The sequence below is a fragment of the Miniopterus natalensis genome, chromosome 11 (assembly GCF_054644295.1).
Source record: "Miniopterus natalensis isolate mMinNat1 chromosome 11, mMinNat1.hap1, whole genome shotgun sequence".
NCBI classification, from domain to species: Eukaryota; Metazoa; Chordata; class Mammalia; order Chiroptera; family Miniopteridae; genus Miniopterus; species Miniopterus natalensis.
The window spans coordinates 37490085-37509483 of NC_142091.1; the positions used below are offsets into that span (position 1 = coordinate 37490085).

The 19399-nt window shown below is 39.5% G+C and overlaps 1 protein-coding gene across 1 annotated transcript in view; it reads right to left on the reverse strand.

The window, feature by feature from the left end:
• UVRAG (UV radiation resistance associated) overlaps positions 1-19399 on the reverse strand; it is a 242541-nt gene that overhangs the window by 62523 nt on the left and 160619 nt on the right. Inside the window, exon 13 of the mRNA XM_087821652.1 lies at positions 7268-7346. Within this exon, the coding sequence (XP_087677778.1) occupies positions 7268-7346 (79 nt within the window). The remainder of the gene's footprint in view (positions 1-7267; positions 7347-19399) is intronic.

Sequence of the window (19399 nt, forward strand, 5' to 3'; positions counted from 1 at the left end):
CCTTAACAGAAGACAGCTGGATTCTTATGTATTCTTCTGCATTCATTTTGTTACCATATGTTATTTCATAAGAAAATCCTGCCTCATATAACTATGTAGTCAGAAAAGAAAGTAGTATTTTAATAGCCTTTTCAGATAACTGTGGCTATTCTTCTCTGATACCCCCAGACTCACCAAGCAGTAGTTTCTTAAATGTTAGTAACACGGTAAATCTGAAAACGGATCATACTTTTTACATCTGTTACATTAAAATCCATTAGTTTTTTAGCACTTTGAAGAGATCTTTACCTGTACATGATTTCATAGCATCATACATTGGTCACTTGGAAAATATTGGCTCACCGAGTTATAAAGATTTTAAATGTTGACACATTCATTATGAAATATTTAAAAATTACAGTTGTTAAATATCACTGCTAACCTCATCAAAAGCATCTTTAAGGAATGGGAAGCTGTCGATGTCATGGGGGCCAACATGAGTTTTCAGAAATACTCATTTTCATTCAAAATCTTAAATTTCATCATCTACCTAAGTCTGAATAGTTTATCAACTGTCTATTGGTCATTCTTTCAAGTGAAGATGGTACCCCATGAAAAACTAGGTGGTTCAATTAGCAACTCAATTACCCAAGGGCTTTTCCCTGAAACAACCATTTACTTCAGTATACAGCAGAAGTGCTTTGTGAATATTTGCCTTTCCATCACACCGAATACTAAAAAGATATGTGCTAAAGGATCAAGATTTAATATAATTAATATTTTTACTGCTTCATCAAGAAAATTCTTTTTCTTTTTCTTTTTTAAATATATCTTTATTGATTTCAGAGAGAGGAAAGGAGAGAGAGAGAGAGAGAGAGAGAGAGAGAGAGAGAGAGAGAGAGAGAGAGAGAGAGAGAGAGAAACATCAATGATGAGAGAGTCATTGACTGGCTGCTTCCTGCACGCCCCTCATTGGGGATGGAGCCCGCAACCCGGGCATGTGCCCTGACTGGGAATCGAACCCCGATCGCCTGGATCCTAGGCCGATGCTCAACCGCTGAGCCACGCCAGCCGGGCATCAATGAAATTCTTAATGTAAAACAATGAGTTGGTTGAAAGTTTCTCCTCTATCTATTTTATGTCAACATGTTCACTTAAGTTGTGTCCTATTTCCTCTTCCCTTCCCAAAGCCTTGACTCTTTCCAGTATCCCATTTTTTATCTTGTATTGACAATTTCTTTATTTGATCACTCTCGTCAGCATAAAACATGAACTGACACTTTCCATCTTAAAAAAACAAAACAAAAAACAAACCAACTCCACCTTCCCACAAAATAAGCAGATTAAAAAAACCAAGCCTGTCCTTAACCCCCGTTTTTCCGGCTGTGAGCCCATTCTTTCTCTCTCTCTCTCTCTCTCTCTCTCTCATACGCACACGCACAAACCCGAGCCACTCCCGGTCACCCCCCTTTCCTCACCTGCCAACTCAATCCATTAGCTCATCTCCCATAACGTAATTCTACTATTTTCCACTAAAATATAATTGACGTAGAACATTATATTAGTTTCATATGTACGGATGATTCGGTATATGTATATATTACAAAATGATTCTAATAAGTTTAACATCCATCACAACACACAGTCACAATTTATTTTTCTTGTGATGAGAACTTTTAAGATACACTCTCTTAGCAACTTTAAATATACAATAAGGAACTATAACCACAATCACCATGCTGTACATTACAGTCCCAGGACATATTTATTATGTAGCTGGAAGTTTGTACTCTTTGACCACCTTCACCCATTTTGGCCACCCCGTAACCCCCTGCCTCTGGCAACCACCAAACATGTTTTGTTTTCTGTATCTGAGTTCAGTTTTTGTTTTAAAATTCCATATATAAGTGAGATAAAAGTATTTGTATTTCTTTGTCTGACTTATTTCATTTAGCATAGTTCCTTCGAGGTCCATCTACGTTGTTGCAAATGGTAAGATTTCATTCATTTTTATGGCAGTATACACATACATACAATGGCATATTATATATATCACATTATCTTTATTCGTTCATCCATTGATGGGCACCTAGATTGTTTCCATGTCTTGGCTATTGTAAATAATGATGCAATAAACATGGGGGGGGGGGTGTTCAGATAGCTCTTCAAGTTACTATTTTCATTTCCTTTAGATAAATACCCAGAAGTAGAATTTCTGGATCATACGGTAGTCTTATTTTTAATTTTTTCAGTAATTTCCATACTGTTTTCCACAGTGGCTGTACCAGTTGACACTCCCACCAACAGTGTACAAGGGTTCCTTTTCTCCACATCCTCGCCAACACTTGTAATTTCTTGTTTTTTTACAATAGCTATTCTAATAGGTGTAAAGTGATATCTTATTGTCATTTTGATTAGCATTTCCCTGAAAATTAGTAATGCTTACGTAGCACCCACAATATACTTTAAATCTGTTCACTTCCCTCCATCTCTATCCCTACTATCCCAGTCCAAGCAACTATCAGCCCTCTTCAGATCTTCTGAAATAGTCTTCTAAATGGCAACCCTGCTTCCACTCTAGTCCTCTCTAATCCATTAGAGCAGCCAGAGTGATCTTTAAAAAAATAAATCAAATCCTGCCACTTTCCTGCTGAAATTATTCATTGGCTTCCCTTCATATTTAGAATAGATTCAAACTCTCTACTATAATCTCTAAGGCCTTATATGATATACTCCCTGGCTACCTCTCCCTTTAATTACTATGCTCCTACCACATTAGCCAGTTACTTAAATACAACAAGTTCTTTCCTACCTCAGGGCCTTTGCATTGTTTTCATGCCCATAAGGAACCTACTGTTTCCTAGCTCTTTACACAGCTGCTTCCTTGTCATCTCCATGTCTTAGCTCAATATCACTTCTTCAATAAGGTTTATTTGACAACTTTATCTAAAGTAGGTCCCTCACTAGTTATTTACTATTATATCACCTAATCAATTTCTATCACAGCACTTATCACTACCTAAAATTATTTTGTTTATTGTCTATCTCTTTCCATTAGATTACAAGTTTAATGAGGCAGGGACGTGTGCGTTTTTTAAACAGCTTTACTGAGATATAATCATATACCATACAATTCACTCATTCCAAGTGTATAATTCAATGGTTTTTGGTTTACTATTTTTTAATTGTGGTAAAATATATAACACAAAATTTGTCATTTTAACCATTTTTAAGTGTATATTCAGTGGCATTAATTCACCATCACCACTATTTTCAGAATTTTTTAATCATCCCAAATAGAAATTATGAGCATTAATTAATAACTCCCCCATTTCCCCTTTCCCCAGCCTTTAGTAACCTCTAATCCACTTCCCAGCTCTAAGAATGTGCCTAGTCTAGGTAATTGAAAAAAGTGGAATTGTGTAATACTGGTCCTTCTGGGCCCCCTTGTTTATGAGGGACAGATTCCATGTGTCTTATTCGCTGTTCTAGCTGCGAGGACCTAACTCAGCATACACGGGGTGGGGCAAAAGTAGGTTTATCATTGTTCCTATGGAAAATAAGACAATAAGTAATAAATAATAATACAAAAATAAACTCTTTCACATACTCACAACTGTAAACCTACTTTTGCCACACCCTGTATATAGCACACAGTAGGTGCTCAACAAATATTTGTTGAATCAACTAATTCACCAATTTAAAGAAAGTCACAACTTTTCTGAAGCTCAGTTTCTTAGTTGTATGATGGTGCTGTATCAAATACATTCATTTAATACATCTTTGGAGAATTTATAGTGTTTCAGGCATTGCGATTACTCATAGAAATATCATAATTGCAAAATGAACATTCAGTTCCTTTTCTATTTGGGAATGTCACCTACTTTGATTCTGTGCATGCTTAGGATGGAAATGTAAAAGACAGTAAAATATATGGAAGTAAGCCTGTCGGATTATGTGATGCTGCGCTGAAGTGACAGATGTCAAAAGCCATTGTGTCTTTAAATTCATTTAATAGTAGCTGCTCTCTTTTCACTCCATAGGGTGATGATGAGGGTTACACGAATATATACGTTTGTATGTTACAAACTATAAAGCTCTCCATAAATGTCAGGTAAAAGTATTGTAATTTTTTTGTTTTACTACTTTTTATGCTTTGAGAACTAAAAGCAAACTACTGTGCTATACACAAATTCTAATATACTTATAAACTTACTGACAATTATGGCAGGACCTGGTTTTTTAAGTCAATATTAATTACACTGCGCCTGAATTTTGCCAGGCTCATTCTCATAGCGCTGAATGCTAACCGACAAAGAGTGCTATTCCAGACAAAGAGGCTGACACTGGAAAAATATTAGTAAGTGGTGCTAAAAACAAGCCATTTTGCTTTCTTCACCTTCAACACCAAGCCAGCGCGCACACCTTCAGACAGCAGTGACAGGAAGGGGGCGAGCAGGCCTTGCTAATCCTCTCAGCTCTTCAAACAACACTGGAGGGTTTCTGCTTGAAGGCCTGTCTTTCTAAGCCTGTGCTTTCAAACTTGGGCTGGACTGATCCCAAATACTGAAGTAACAAATATTGCTAAATTCTGTCATTTCCTCTACCAAAAAAGTGATTTTACTACTACTTCTGGTTGTGATGAAAGGTCCTATTGACTATTCATTCAGATCCGTAACGGGTTATGGATGCCGTGCTGAATGACTTCACCTCTCCTTCTCCGGCGCCGTAACCGGCCAGGGCTCTCATTCCCCCTCCCGCCCCCCCCCAGCTAGCGCGGCCCACAGGCTGCTGAGGCGGGGCCGCTTTAAGAGTATGATCTGTTCATCTCTAGAGATGGGGCAGAAATGAGACGGGCTCAGAAGACAAACTCCCCTTTGACAATGTGTATTGGTATATATGTATAGAAAAATGAACCTTTGAAAGTTAGAAATATCTTATTGATATACTAACTGGTTAGGAGCCATGATAATTAACGGTTCTTTGATTGTGATAAGTTGAAATGTAATAAAGTGATGGTAGAAAGGCCAAAGACAGAATGAAACATTCCCCAGAAATAGGCAGAGGTGGAAAAGAGTTGAAGCAAAGAAAGGTTGAAGGTCACAGATTTGCTAAAAGTTTCTTTCTAAATGCTAAGAAACGGGCTTCCTGAATGAACTCTGAAACCTAAGGAAGTCTGTTTTTAAGAAGTTTATTGTCCTCTCCTTTTAAAACTGCCACAACAGTTATAAAAACACAGCAGAGAACAAGTTACTCTCTCTCTCGATTTACAGTGGTTAACCTATGGGTCTTAAATGCAAACCCAAGTGCAAGCTCTCATTTTAAAAAAGGGTATGAAGTTACAGATGATACAAAATTACTAGAAGTAATCCATTTTTTAAACAGGTGAATAAAATTAGTTCAATATACTTGTGGCCTTGGTTTAGTTAAGAATAAAGTCGAAGGCTACTTGGGAAGTGTTCCCAAGTGAGGACCAGACAGCCACTAGAGCTAAGTCTGATGTCTAGGGCGGGCTTCATCCGAGTTCCCCTTGTACACAATCAGCCTCCCTCTTTGTCCCGTTTTCAAAGCCAGCTGGGCTGTTCTCAGCGCTTCTTTATACCAACTTGGCATTTCTATTGGGCCCTAAGAAGAAAGAAATAAGTGTGTGTGTGTGCGTGTGTGCGTATGTGAAGCTGGGATTTATGAGGAAATCTGGGCATTTCAGCCTTACCCTTAATCAGGAGTAGGTTTCATCTGGAATCTTCCAACAGACTTCTGACCTAGGGCCTTGTGCTTAGAGCAAGAAAAAGAAACTAGGACAAGAAGAGCAGAGCCTCTGACCACAGATCAGAACTCAGTTCTACTGAACGAGGCCAATGCTATTGCTACGCTGCATCCCAGACTCTGGACGCCAGTATCCGTGTCCTCTAATTTACACAGACCTCTTCCTCAGTGCACTCTCAGTCTAGTCGGTTCTTGACCAGCTCTGTCTCAGCACTGCCTTTTCCATGGCATGACCACTGTGATCAGTAGTGTGAGCTTGGCAGCCTTGAAATTAAAGTCCTGTTTCTTAGACTGAGATACTTTTCTGCCAAAAATGGAGGGAGGAAAAGCATCAGTTGTGGCAAGAACGGCACATGGAAAGATGAGTCATGGCCAGAGGCTGTGAGCAAGGCCTCTTGCCTGGAGGAAAGAACACAGGCTGGAGCGGTAGGAACAATAAGAGCAGTATGACTGAGAGGGCAGTGAGTGTGGGGTTGTAAAACGGTGATTAATTGAGGACTGCAAACTAGAAATCTGATCTAATGGCAGAAAAGGATAAGAACCTTAGTAAAAACCAAAGTAAAAAATAAAACTTTAAACTGAAGTTGGACGAGGCAAAGAAAGGCAAAGATGACACCCATATGAAGGAACAATTTTAGGTCTACCAGAATGAATATGAGAATCATTTTTAGTGAATCTTTAGATGCATATAGATAAAAGGCAATTTGGGCTCATATAAACGAAAGAATCACAAACCTTATTGTTTCTATAAAACAGAGAGGTCTGAGGATACGGTTATAATGTCTTTAAATAACAGCCAAACCCTAGATACTCATCCATTTACTCTTCTAATTGAAAGGATGTCCAAATAAAAACAAAGCACTGAAGCTGACCTTCCTGTACAACTAGGAAATTTATGGAATGTCTACATCTTGAAGTAGAGCCAGGTATGCTAGGGAAATACCACAGTTCTTTCAGGAAAATGCAAGCCCAAGCAAGCATCTGTCAGTCTTTCTACGGCATGTGGAAAGACATTATTTAAATGAGATATTAAGTGGTGTGATGTTAAGAGAACCACAAAAATCCAGGATGGGTTGGAAGGACCATGTGCTTGGTCTTTTCTTTTTGGCCCTGGATAATGAGGTGAGGAGATCATTAAGGACTTGCCAAAGCCACTAAACTTTTACTCCATAAACAAATCTCAGTGCAAAATGAGTTCTTAGATGTGGTCTAGGAGAAGAAAGCTGTGTGAGAAGAAAGCTATTAGTGGTCAAGCTGCAGAGGCGAGAGGCTGTAAAGCCCACATTCAAGTTCAGTCTACTAGCAGTAACAAGCCAGCAATGAGCTTCTGAGTTTAGCAGGCGGGTTCCAATTTGTACCCCCATTGCTTCTCTGTAGTATTTATAACAGCACAGAATAAGACTGTGGCCAAGAAGCAACTTTGCATTAACATTGTAACTGGTTCAATGCAACAGTCAACTCTTATTTTAATAAGAAAGCAGGATGCCCGTGGGAAGTAGGAAAGGAGTGAAGAGTTACTTACCTGTGCTATATTTTTGTTCAGAAGATAGACACCGTAATCAAATTGCAACTTCTCCCCTCCTTTTGGGTATAATGGAAACCTAAAAAAGGTAAAGTAGGATCAGAAGTTTTAAAAAACTTGAGTAAAACCACCTCAAAGTTGTTGACAAAGGTGGAAGTTTCTTGGATACAGCATAAACATCTGAAGACGCATAAACATCTGAAGACTTGGGCTTAATCACTTAGTTACAGTCACTGGAACCTATTATCTCAGTATCTTCATTACATTAGTTAAATCAGAACAATGGCTGCTTTGTTTCAAAGAAAAAAACTACATAGGTTATGCAACAAGGGATTAAGATATTAGAAAGTGGCCCACTAACCCCAAGGAGCTGAGGCGACTATGTTTCATATTTACATATCATAACCTTACCAGCCTAGGATTAAGATCCTAGAAAAATTTTCCTCTAATACCTTGGTCCCGACATCTCAACTTCTACTAAACGGGAAAGGAAGATTAAGAAAAAAAATCAGATGTGAAAGCAATATATACAATTTGTTTCATTTGAGGTGGCCAGTCAAATCAACAGCACCAATATGAGCGAAAATTCATAAACCATTCATTCATATTCACAGGGGTGGCAATTTGGATGTACGTCTCCAAGGCAGTGTACTGATGTCATGGAGCTCTCCTAAGACTTTCCGTTTTAATCTGACTCACGGAAGCAACAAAGGCATGAGATCTGTGGATCCTTATAAAGATAATGAGTTCTTTTAGGGACTAAGTCTCCCTCACTACTTCCATTCTCCCACTCCTGCAAATGAAGAAGAAAAGGTTCCAGCATACCTACTAATCATACTTTCCCGATTCTCAAGACCAAGTCCACGTTTCATCCTTTCAAAGGGACTGCTCTACAAACAGATCAATCACAACTTAGATAGGGTCAAGAAGAAAACTCCACCTTCCTTAGTTTTACAATATACAGTTATTCTCAAGAAAAAAAAAATTATCTTATTGAAAGGAGTGGTAGGTGACAATTACTGGATAGTCTTAATTTCAATTGCCTGAGGAAAAGATACATCCCATAAAGCCCGGAGGATGTTGTTTTATAGGGAAAATAGAAGGAAACAGAATTTAAAAGCTTATATTAAATTTTCGAAAATTGCTGATTACATAGTGTCCAAAATGTAAACCTGTTGTGCTGTAAACTTCCAGGCACTGCGGAGTGAGCAAGGTCATGAACTGTTTTTATTCTGCACTAAAGGAACATCAAATGCTTCCCACACCCGTCGAGAAGATACAGCTTTGTACTTAACCAAAGCAGTAAAACATAAACCATGATATGTGGTTTAGTCCTAAATTGAGATGCATAAAAATGACAGCAAAGGAAATTCAGGAGAAGCAAAGTACACCAGGCTTTCACAGGGTGTCTGAGAATCATTCTGTGGTGGGCAGCTCGCAAAGAAACTACCTAACTGGAAGGACCTAACAACAGGGGGCACTTTGGAAGAAATGTACTGGAGCCCTAAGGCTAAGATGTAGTTGGTCATCTTTCTATAAACCATCACATGCAGACTATCTGCATAGCTCTCCATCCACAAATATCTCCACTTTCAAATTATAAATACAGAAACTTTTAAATGTGGAAAGAGTACACTGAAATAAGCACACATTGAAAACAAAGCCTCTACATAACCACAAGGTGTGCATGTTAACATTAAAATGAACCTAAAGAGTGGTCAGGGCCAAAGGTTCAATTAGGGCAATTTAAAATTTTTATTATGTGTAGTAAGATGACTTCTGCCCACAGTAGTAGAAAAATGTGACAAGACATAGTCAATAGGTTCTGAGGCCATGACTTGAATTCAAACTCAACATACTTTTCCTGCCCCGATTAGTTTCCACCGCAACTTTTATCAGCTGCTCAGGCTGAGGGTGACATTCCATTTTACCCGCCTTCTTCGCCTTTTACATGTGCAGTGATTCACCAAGTCAACAAATTATGTTCCCTGTGAAACAATCTTATCTCTCCATTCCCACTGCCACGCCGGAAAACTCTGTTGTTCTGTGCACTGTGGGATGTTTAGCAGCATTCCTGTCCTCTACTCACCAGAAACCAGTATTATTAAGACTTTTTTAAAAAATCAAGTCACTTCTCAGCCCTGCTTCCTAATCAGTCATTGTCTTAAACTTTAACTTCTCTGCCTAGCTTTCAAGGCCTAAGTGATCTAACCCATTTCCCTGATTTATCTGCAACCTTATGCTCAAGAGGTTTCCTCAGTCTCCTGAACACACCAGGCTCCTCTCTCTGCCTTTGCTCACTTCCTGGAAATGCCCATCTCTCTTTCCTTCCACCTGGCAGAGTAGAAGATGCTATTTCACTGCATCACCTCTAAAAAAAAACCTTTCACATTTTTCTACTGAGTAGCACATCACTAAAGCTTTATCTATAACTCACTGCAAGTTACGATAATGCATGGAACCGTAAGGCAGGCCACAGGCACAGAAGCTGGGAAGTGGCTGGAGCAGAGTGAGAGGGGAAAGGAAAAGGGGGTCCAGTCAGCCAGGCAACACGTCCAGATTGCGCAGGGTCGTGTAGGTCACGGCAAGGACTTGGGCTTTTACTCTGAATGAAAAGGGAAGGTATGGAGGATTCTGAAAAGAGGAGAGACATGGATGCATTGGCTACTCTGTGAGGATAAATTACAGGAGAGCAAGAAAGGAAACAGGGAGAGGCTACTGCAAAAATCCAGGCAAGAGAAGAGGGTGGTTTAAGCCAGGGTGGCAGCTGTGGAGTGGTGACAAGTGGTTGAATGCTCATATTTTGTAAACAGAACCAACATGATTTGTTGACAGATCTCATATGAGGTGTGAAAGGTGGAGAAGTCAAAGATAGCTTCAAAGACTTTGGCCTAAGCAACTGACCGAATGGAGCTGTCATCTTAACTCTGATAAAAGTACAGGTGACAGTAGAACAGACAGCGAGGGGCCGGGGTGAGGAACACAGGATGAGGGCTCAGTGCTAAAAGACTAGGCTGGAGAGGGCAGCAGGGACCAGGCTGTGCAAGGTCCTGTACACCGTAAGACATTTATCTAGAATATACTGTGTCCTTAAGGACAAGGAGAGGATAAGTCGAAATTTTTTAAACATGAGAGTGCCAGGATTGGGCTGTTTCTTAAAGATCGCTCTTGCTACAGTGTAGTAAATAAAGGGGAACAAGACCTGGTTAGGAGACTGTTTCAATGGTCCAGGCCAGAATAGTATGGTTTTGATTAGGATTCTAGCAATGAAGAGGAACATACAGAAGTAGACATAAGCTAAAATTTGTGAGAAGTGAAAGGACTTTCAGATATATTGGTTCTGATAGTGGCAAAGAGAGAGGAGTCAAAGATGACCCTTCAGTTTCTCGACTGTGTATGAGCTGAGGTAGGGAACTCTGGGGGAGCAGCGGGTATATATATTATACATGTATAATATATTTATTACATAAAATTATATTATATGTAAAGTTAGTAGAGAAATTTGGGGTGGAAGTATCAACTAAGGAATTATAAAAATTTAGATGGAAGCTGAAGCCATAGGTATGAATGAGGTAGCCTGAAGAAATCATAGAGAAGAGGGCTGTCTTGGAGTTTTGAGACTATCAACAAGGGGCAGGGAAATGAAAAGGAGCCAGAAAAGGACTGGTCAGAAAGATTCGAGGGAAACCAAGTGTCTCACCAGAAAAGCTCAGAGAAAGCATTAATTTAAGAAGGAAGATATCATCAGTAGTCAAATGTTGCTGACAGGTCAAGCAAAACAGACATGAAAACATGTCTATTGGCTGTAATTACATGAGTTCATTGGTAGGTAGCTTTGGTAATATGTAAACACGGGTTTAAATGAAGTAGTGGGAGGTGAAGGGAGGCTGGAGCGAGTTCGGGAGTGCCCAGGAGGGAGGAAATGGAGATGACGAGAAGTCTGGCACAGCGGGGAGAGGACTCAGTAGCTGGAGGGACACGGTGAAGCACAGCAGAAAGAGCGCCCCGAGAAGGCGAGAGGGGACAGGCTCTCCATCCTATAGGTGAGAGTGCAGGAGAAGTTTTGCCGTAGATGGCAGGTGGAAGGAACAACTCTCCCAAAAGAACAGAAGGATGAAAGAAAGTGAGCACTATGGAGAGTTTATTCATTCAACAAATTTTCACTCTGTGCCAGGTACAGTGCTAGATGGCAGAGATACAATAAGAGTGGGCACATGCAGATAATGGAGCTCAGAGTCCAGTGGAGTAGACAGACACTGCTCATATAATCACACTATCAAATATATAATTTATAAATTAAGTACTCTCTGAAGGAAAGGAACACTATTCCAGAAAAGAGGTAGACAAAAGACTGAGAATCGGGGAGACTTCTGAGAGACAGACACTTTCACTGAGATCTCAGAGATGGGAAGGAGCTAAGGGAAGGAATGTTCCAATGAAAGGAAGGAGCCTGTATAAAGGCCCCATGGCAGGAGCAAGTAGGCTGCTTCCAGGAATTGAAAGAACAGTATAGTTGGACTGAGAGGGCCTCTGACAAGAGATGAAGCTGACAGAAAGGTAGACTGCAGGGCTTTCTGGACCAGGTCAGATCAGACTTTTGCTTTGTTCCTAAGTGGCAAAAACAAAAAAAAAGGACTTTAAACAAAGGTAAGGTATAACTTGCTCACATTTGCATTTGATACCTTCCTTCTTAAATTAACCCTTTCTCTTTCAATTTTCCTGACAATGATAGATTTGCATTTTGAAACAATTACTCTGATTACAGTGGAGAATGGTTTAGAGAAGGTGAGACCAGCGTGTTGCAGTAATCTAGGTGAGCAATCAGGAGGCTAACTTGGAAGTCTTCTAGGAGATGAAATCCTAAGATTTGGTTATGCATTAGAAATGAAAGGTGGGGGAGAGGGAAGGGTCATGGATAACTCAATGTTCTGTTTTGCCCACCTGAATGGAGGGGTGATCAAATGGTAGACCAACTTGAACAAGTACATGTAACAGAGCTGCTGAGCACTATCAAGAGCCCAGAGCGGTTATTAATCATGAGTTTATAATGACACGAATGTGTGGCATTTGCTTGGGTGCAGCAGGTATAGAGAAAATGGACGGCAGGGTGATAAGGATAACAAAGTGTCACAGTGGGTAAGACAAAGGTGTAACGGGAATAATGGGCCGTAAAATCTAAGCTGGAGAAAAGGGCCAGAGTCTAAAGGTCACCACAAGGAACAATGGGCAAGTAGCTGAACAAACAAGCTGTAAGATGTCTGACTCGGACTTTGGATATGGACTGAAATATTCCCAGTGTAACCATGGGAGTAAATAAAAACGATGGAATGCAAGAGGGCACTGGTGACAAAGACCAAGAAAACGAGAGGTCCTGGTGTTGGATGAGTCCTTGTGTGTTAATGTCACCCATAATAACAGGACTTTAAGTAGAGGGAAAAACTGTTTGTCTTTTTTGTAGTCTCTGTTTCTTCTGTTTCTTCGTTGTTTCTCATAAATACATTATGAGTGAAGGGTTATAACTGAGAGACTGGCAGGTGAAAGAGCGGTATCGTTGAAGGGCATATGTCTCAGAGGAATAGGGTTTTTGTATGTCTGCTCTACCAACAGAGCAGAGAAGACTCTAGAAAGAGCAATGAGGAGCAAGAAAACCACCACCTCAACTCCTGAATCTGAACACCCTAATATATAAGAAAATTAATAGCTGCCAATGGCAAGGCTTCAGGAGAAATGAGGTCCTCAAGGAAATTCAGGTTCAGGTAGGGCAAGAGGTAGGCTGAACTCTCTGGGGAGCCTGAAGATATAGGAGAGTTACTGGTTATAGAGATGCCCTTTCAGGGGACCAGCTAAAAGACAGAGGGCTAGGTCAGGGTCGAGGGAGTAGAGGGCATTTTGAAGGTGATGGAGATCATTATAAAAGGTTTTGAGATACTTTTGTGTAAGGCTGAGGTATTCCCATCTGACAGCTCCTATTTTCTCTATAAAATCAGAAATGAGGTGATTTATCAAGAGTATGTTTTCCCTTTCATTTTGGGGTAGGAAAAAGGAGAGGATGTTTGAGGTAGTCACGTGGCAGGAGAACAGCCATCTAGGCTGTACCAGTTCAACTGAAATAGAGGACTGTAAATTTACAGTGCTAACCATCTTTCCAACTGTTCAAATTTTTTTTTTAATCCTCACCTGAGGATACGTTTATTGATTTTTTTTTTTTGAGAGAGGAAAAAAAAAAAATCGATGTGAGAGAGAAACATCAATCAGTTGCCTCCTGTAACCGTTTTGGTGTATGGGATGATGGTCCAACCAGCTGAGCTACCTGGCTGGGATCAACTGCTCAATTTTTTCCAGTAGATAAGTGGGTAGAGGTTAGAATGATGGAATAAGGAGATTGGGGGGGAAAAGAGAGAAAAAGAACTCATGGACACGGACCCCAGTGTGGTGGCGCCAGCAGGGATGGGGGGGCGTGAAGGGTACATACAAGTGGATAAATGGTGTTGGAGGGAGACTTGACTTGGGGTGGTGCACACACAATACAGTGTACAGATGATGTGTTGTAGAATTGTGTATCTGAAAGCTGTGTAATTTTGTTAACCAGTGTCACCCCAATAAATTCAATAAAAAAGGCGAAAAGGGAAAAGGGTGTTTAGAACATTGACAAGAGCGAGCCTGTGTGACGCTATTAAGGTAGAAGAGTAAGGACAGTGGCCTACCAAGGGCAGGATGATGGGAACAGTCTATACATCATCTGCAGAGATTTTTTAAAACATCTTTTGATTAAAAATTGGTCTTCTTTTTTATCATCATTGTGAACCAACAAATCTAAACAATGCCAGTGATAAAATATTACTCCCAGAAAAAATGTTTTGTTGGTGTAAGTTCTAATTAGGATGTTTTCATATGCACACTCTAATAAACATGTTATCTACATGGAAGTTAATTTACGGAACTCTCAGTTATATAGTCCGCCCAACAAAGTGGACTAAACTACACACTCCAGTTCTTCTAAGTTTCGAATGGTTTGGAATCTTCCAAGCTGGCTTTGGGCACAGTTTGTGTCTCCAAACTGTCTGGTACAACATAGTCCCATGTTTAAGCAGTAGATTCAAAACAAACAATAACAGCAATGTGACACTTTACTTTCCTGAGTTAACTTCTTTTCTGGTATAGAGTTTTAGGTAAGGTTATTCAGATGCCAAAATATTTGGAATCAGCCTTGCACAAGGGACAGTGAAAGGCAAACCTTTAAAATCGTTCCTTGAAGATGAGCACATAGAAATTGTGTTCAATAAAAAAGTAAATATATACATATTTACGTATATTTATTTATTTATCTTTTTTCAATAAAAGAAATTTTTCTGCTTTTCTTTTTTTGGTGATTATTACTTGTTTCATTTCATGATCATGACTGAAAATAATTTTATCACATAGAGAAAGAAGTATTAAAAATGATCCACTCTAAGTGCCAAAAATACTAGGTACCTGTCACTGAGAAATGATTTTGAATAGACATTGGGAAACAAAGAGGATATTACCTGCTCTAGACCCAGAGGTATGAGAGGTTAAGACAAGAAGTAGTCTCCCCTTGCCCTGGCCAGGTGGCTCAGTGGGTTGGAGCATCGTCCCATACACCAAAAGGCTGCAGGTTCAATTCCCAGTCAGGGCACATACCTAGGGTGTGGGTTTGATGCTGGGTCGGGGTGCATCCAGGAGAGGCAACTGATCAATGTTTCTCTCTCCTTCTCCCTTCCCCTCTCTCTGAAAAGAAAAATAAAAATCAATAAAAACACATCCTCTGGTAAGGATTTTAAAACAAAAAAGAAACAGTCTCCCCTTGAGAAGGCTCCAGGGTAAGTGATACTTTCAGGTGAGCCAGTTATTTCATTTACATCTAGTCGTATAGTACAGTTGTTTTCCATAGTTTTATATACATAGTAATATAGTAAATAGTTATATAGCTCTATAGTAAAGAGGTTAAGGACGCATGTACTATAATCACTAAAGAGCGGTTTCAGAAGGACAGAGGAAAGATCTAGGAGGGAGAGAGAAGATAATAGACCAGAGGAGAAGCAGCAAACAAAAAATAACAATGTGAAAATAATTCAAGGCAGAGGGTGACAGAAGTTTTTATAGGAGAATCAGAAGAGTGAATCCCTCTCCTTTGTGTGAAGAAAAGAGAGAGTTGAGATGATAGGTAGTAAGATGCCACCACAAGTTTTTAAAGGAGAGCATGTAATGAAAAGATTTACATCAGATCACTCTCTTTGCCAATAGTAAATATAGTTCTTTAGACAGAACTGTACTAAAAACAGAATGGAATTTCAAGGAAATAAAATTCCAAATAATTTCAGTAAGGAAGTTAAAAATAATTCCCATTTTTTTTAACTTGGTAAGTTGCAGGGTTGTGGAAACTGTTAAAGAATTCAATATCAATTTCCTTGTAGAAACCTTCCAGTTTTTCCATACCCTTCTGGTAACTGTTGAAAAATAGTCACCGGCTAATTTCAGTGAACAGAGCAAAATCAAAGGATGGAAACCATGTCTTTTTTAATAGTCCATTTTGTAAAACAAAAATTCTGCCAAGTAAGTCAAAATCACACTCCACAACATTAACAGCCATCCTGTGTTTGCCCAGTTTTAACAGCACCTGTTTCCCACACAAATCTGTAAATGTTAAAACCCCTACAATTAAGCATGCAAGGTGCATAAACCTAACACACTTTGTAATGCCGGAAGACATTTCCATCTGGAACATGAATTTGGAAGAAAAACTACTTACCATTCTAAATTTCTAAAGACGACTTCACGATGTGTGCATGTAATACAGGTTTGCTTAAATATATCAGTGCACCTAATATCCTCTGTAAATCACTTCCTTATCAGTGCTGAGAACATACTAGGTGCTCAGTCCTTTATAACAATTATTTACTTAATTATAATACCAACTTCTGGGGGGAGGAGAAGAGAAAATTAGAAGGGACAGTTATGTGTAATAAGTTAACTATGAGGTCAAAGAGGCATAGGCTCAGACCTCAGCTTGGCTACTTACCTGCAATATAAACTAGTGTGTACCTGGTTTCTGTATCTCTAAAATGGGTTTAATAATACTGATCTTTCAGGACTGCTGTGAAAATTTAAAAAAACAATACCTAAGACCCAGCACAGTTACAAGAATATAGCAGGCATTCAATTGTTATTATTACTATAACTTATTGCCCCCCCCTCCTCCCACACATATCTTTAAGTGCCACAAGGGGAGACACATTTTTTATTCATTTTGCTGCCTCCAGAAATTACAAAGCATTCTGATGCTCCTGGCACTTTCTATTCTATAAGTTAGTTGTCTGTACAAATGTCTCACTTCCTCTATTAGAATGTATGTTCCTTGAGGACATGGGTGTTAAGCTCAGAGTCTTATCTACAGTGGGTACTCAACAAATATCTGCAAATAAATGAATAAATTAAAGAATAAATTGGAAAATTAATTTAATATTGAACAAATATCTAAGTGGCATATAACCCTGTAAATAAAATTTTTTTTTAAGATTCAGAATCATTTTTTGTCTTTCTTTCTTTAATATGCCTAGACATCCAACTTTTATTATTTTTAAAATATGTCTTTATTGATTTCAGAGTGAGGAAAGGAGAGGGAGAGAGAGAGATAGAAACATCAATGATGAGAGAGTCATTAATCGGCTAGCCCGCAACCGGGCATGTGCCCTGACCGGGAAACAAACCCCGATCGCCTGGATCCCAGGTCGATGCTCAACCGCTGAGCCACGCCCAACTCTTATTTTTAGAAAGTACTTTTGAGTTTTGCTCAAAAGATGAATTCTCTGGTGGGGAGAAAATTTCAAGTTTGAGAAACAGTGTTTGCTGTGGATTAACAGGAGGTAGCAGCCTGTAGCACTAGAGTAAAAGTGTCAGTGAGCAGTGCCAAAACAAGAGCAGCGACAACGACACTGATGCCGGGTTGGTTTTACTGAATATCTATTATGTATCTGGCACTGCCTTAGCACACATTATCCATTCGACACAAGCACCTGTCCTGGAGGCACTATTCCTGAGGTGCCATGGTCACACAGTGTCTCCTAGCCCTCAGCTGCGACCACCGACCCCCCTGGGCCCTGCCCCGGGCTGGATTAGTCCCCCGTCCTCACGGTCGCGAGCACGCTGCCTCCCTCCCTGCACGGCCACTGCTCCTTATGCCTTTGCGGCACCTTCTAGAGAACGAAAACTAGGAGCCTAATCCTCAGTAATACTGTATCCCAGTCCCAGGGCACAATGTCTAGAACATACTTATCTGCAGAGGTGAGAAGGCGTGAACGGACAGATGGCGTGGGGAAGCCAGGACTCCAAGCCATGCCTGTTCGACTCCCAAGTCTATGCTTCATTCTACACCATTCTCCCCCCTCCCAATCCCATTTTGTAAATGTACATTATTTCATAAACTCCACTTGCTCAACATTTCTATAAAAATTTGTGGGATTTCTTTATCCTACAAATCAGACACTCACGGACCAAATTATTACCAAATTCAACTGATTTGATAAGCTGGTGCCTTAAAAACCACCAAATGTAGCTTTTATATGACAGCATTTGGGGTTAAGCGCTAAGCAAAAAGGCAGAGACTGTCAACACCAATAACTACAGACCTCATTGAAGCCCGAAGTGTAACTTCTAAAGTCCTAGTAACACTATTATATACATTTATTACTCCTGTAACTTATATAGACAAAAGTGGATAAAAGATTTGGAAATAAATCCTCAAGTTTTTGAAATATGCACTTAGTTTTACTAAATTGATTTCTCAATAACTGTGTGTGTACATCTGTTAACTACAGAAGTGTTATAGGTTAATTTTAGGTCATCATCAGAAAGCCTGACAACGTCTACCTGCTTTCTAGATGTCAGAGCTCAAAATCCCATACATAAGTTACCTAAATCAGCTTTCTGGAATGAATATGCTGTCTAGGAATTCCACATATTCAGAATACATATGAGAAAGACATATTTCAATTATGAAACTGCAAAAGGAATCACCTTGACTCATCATTTCACCCAGTTTCAGAGCACAGACAGACAATATAGAGGTCCCTGAAGTTATTCTGTTTATGCAAGGACTTCACAGGAGGCGGAATCTCCAAGGATCACTGACCTGACAGAAAGCAACGCTAGCATCTAGGTTGTCATAATCAATCTCCTCTAATTATCAACAAGTTTTTCCCATTTCTGACCGGTCATTTGGAGCTGACCTCTGACAAGTACTTACAAGTCATCGAAATCTCATTTTATTTTATAGCCTCATATTTGTTATTGGGCTAATCTTTACCTGTTCTACATCACACAACAGCTTAAATATTTGAATGGCCCAGCAATAAATTTCCATGGTCCCCCTGGGTCAGTCAGATGTTAGCTGTTAAGTAAAGCTAAAAGGATCTATGCTTCATAAATTTCCTTCAGGGTCCACATTTGCTCTTACAGGCCAGGCTTTCAAGCCCAAACATCTTTATAGCTATGTGCAGTGATTTATTAACTCTTCCTTGTTTTTATCCAAAAAGATCAATCACATATGTATCAATAAGCTGGTGTGCTGGTGACTGCTTTTTATTGTACATATAACCACCTGCCTTTAATACAAACTTGAGTCTAAAGCTTTTGTAAGCTCTTGCTGGATTTTAACAACCTTCACCTGTTTCTAATTTGGTATAAAACATATGGTTTAGCTCTGCTATTTAGTTCTAAGCCAGCCTTTCCTCTTATGGACCCAACAATATAAAAGAAAACAAATCCAGAGCACAAAAGCCTAAATTTGGAGGATGTTACACACACATACACACACCCCCCCCACACTTACTTGCCCAATTACTTCTCAAAAGCACTTTTAACAAATAACAGGAATAAATTATTTTACAGTTATGAAATTACTACATTTCTTTGCAAACAATTAGATGTGTCCCACATTACTCTCAAGGGTTTTAAGAATTATGTTCGAACTGCACAAACGAGTGTTTAATCTCAGAACCTCAAAAAAAGGTAACAGACATATCTAGCTGCCTATGAGGTCAGGAAAGAGAGCTTCTATCTTTACATTCAGGAATCTACATCTGGCCAAGAAAAACCAAGGTTTTCTTTCCCCTT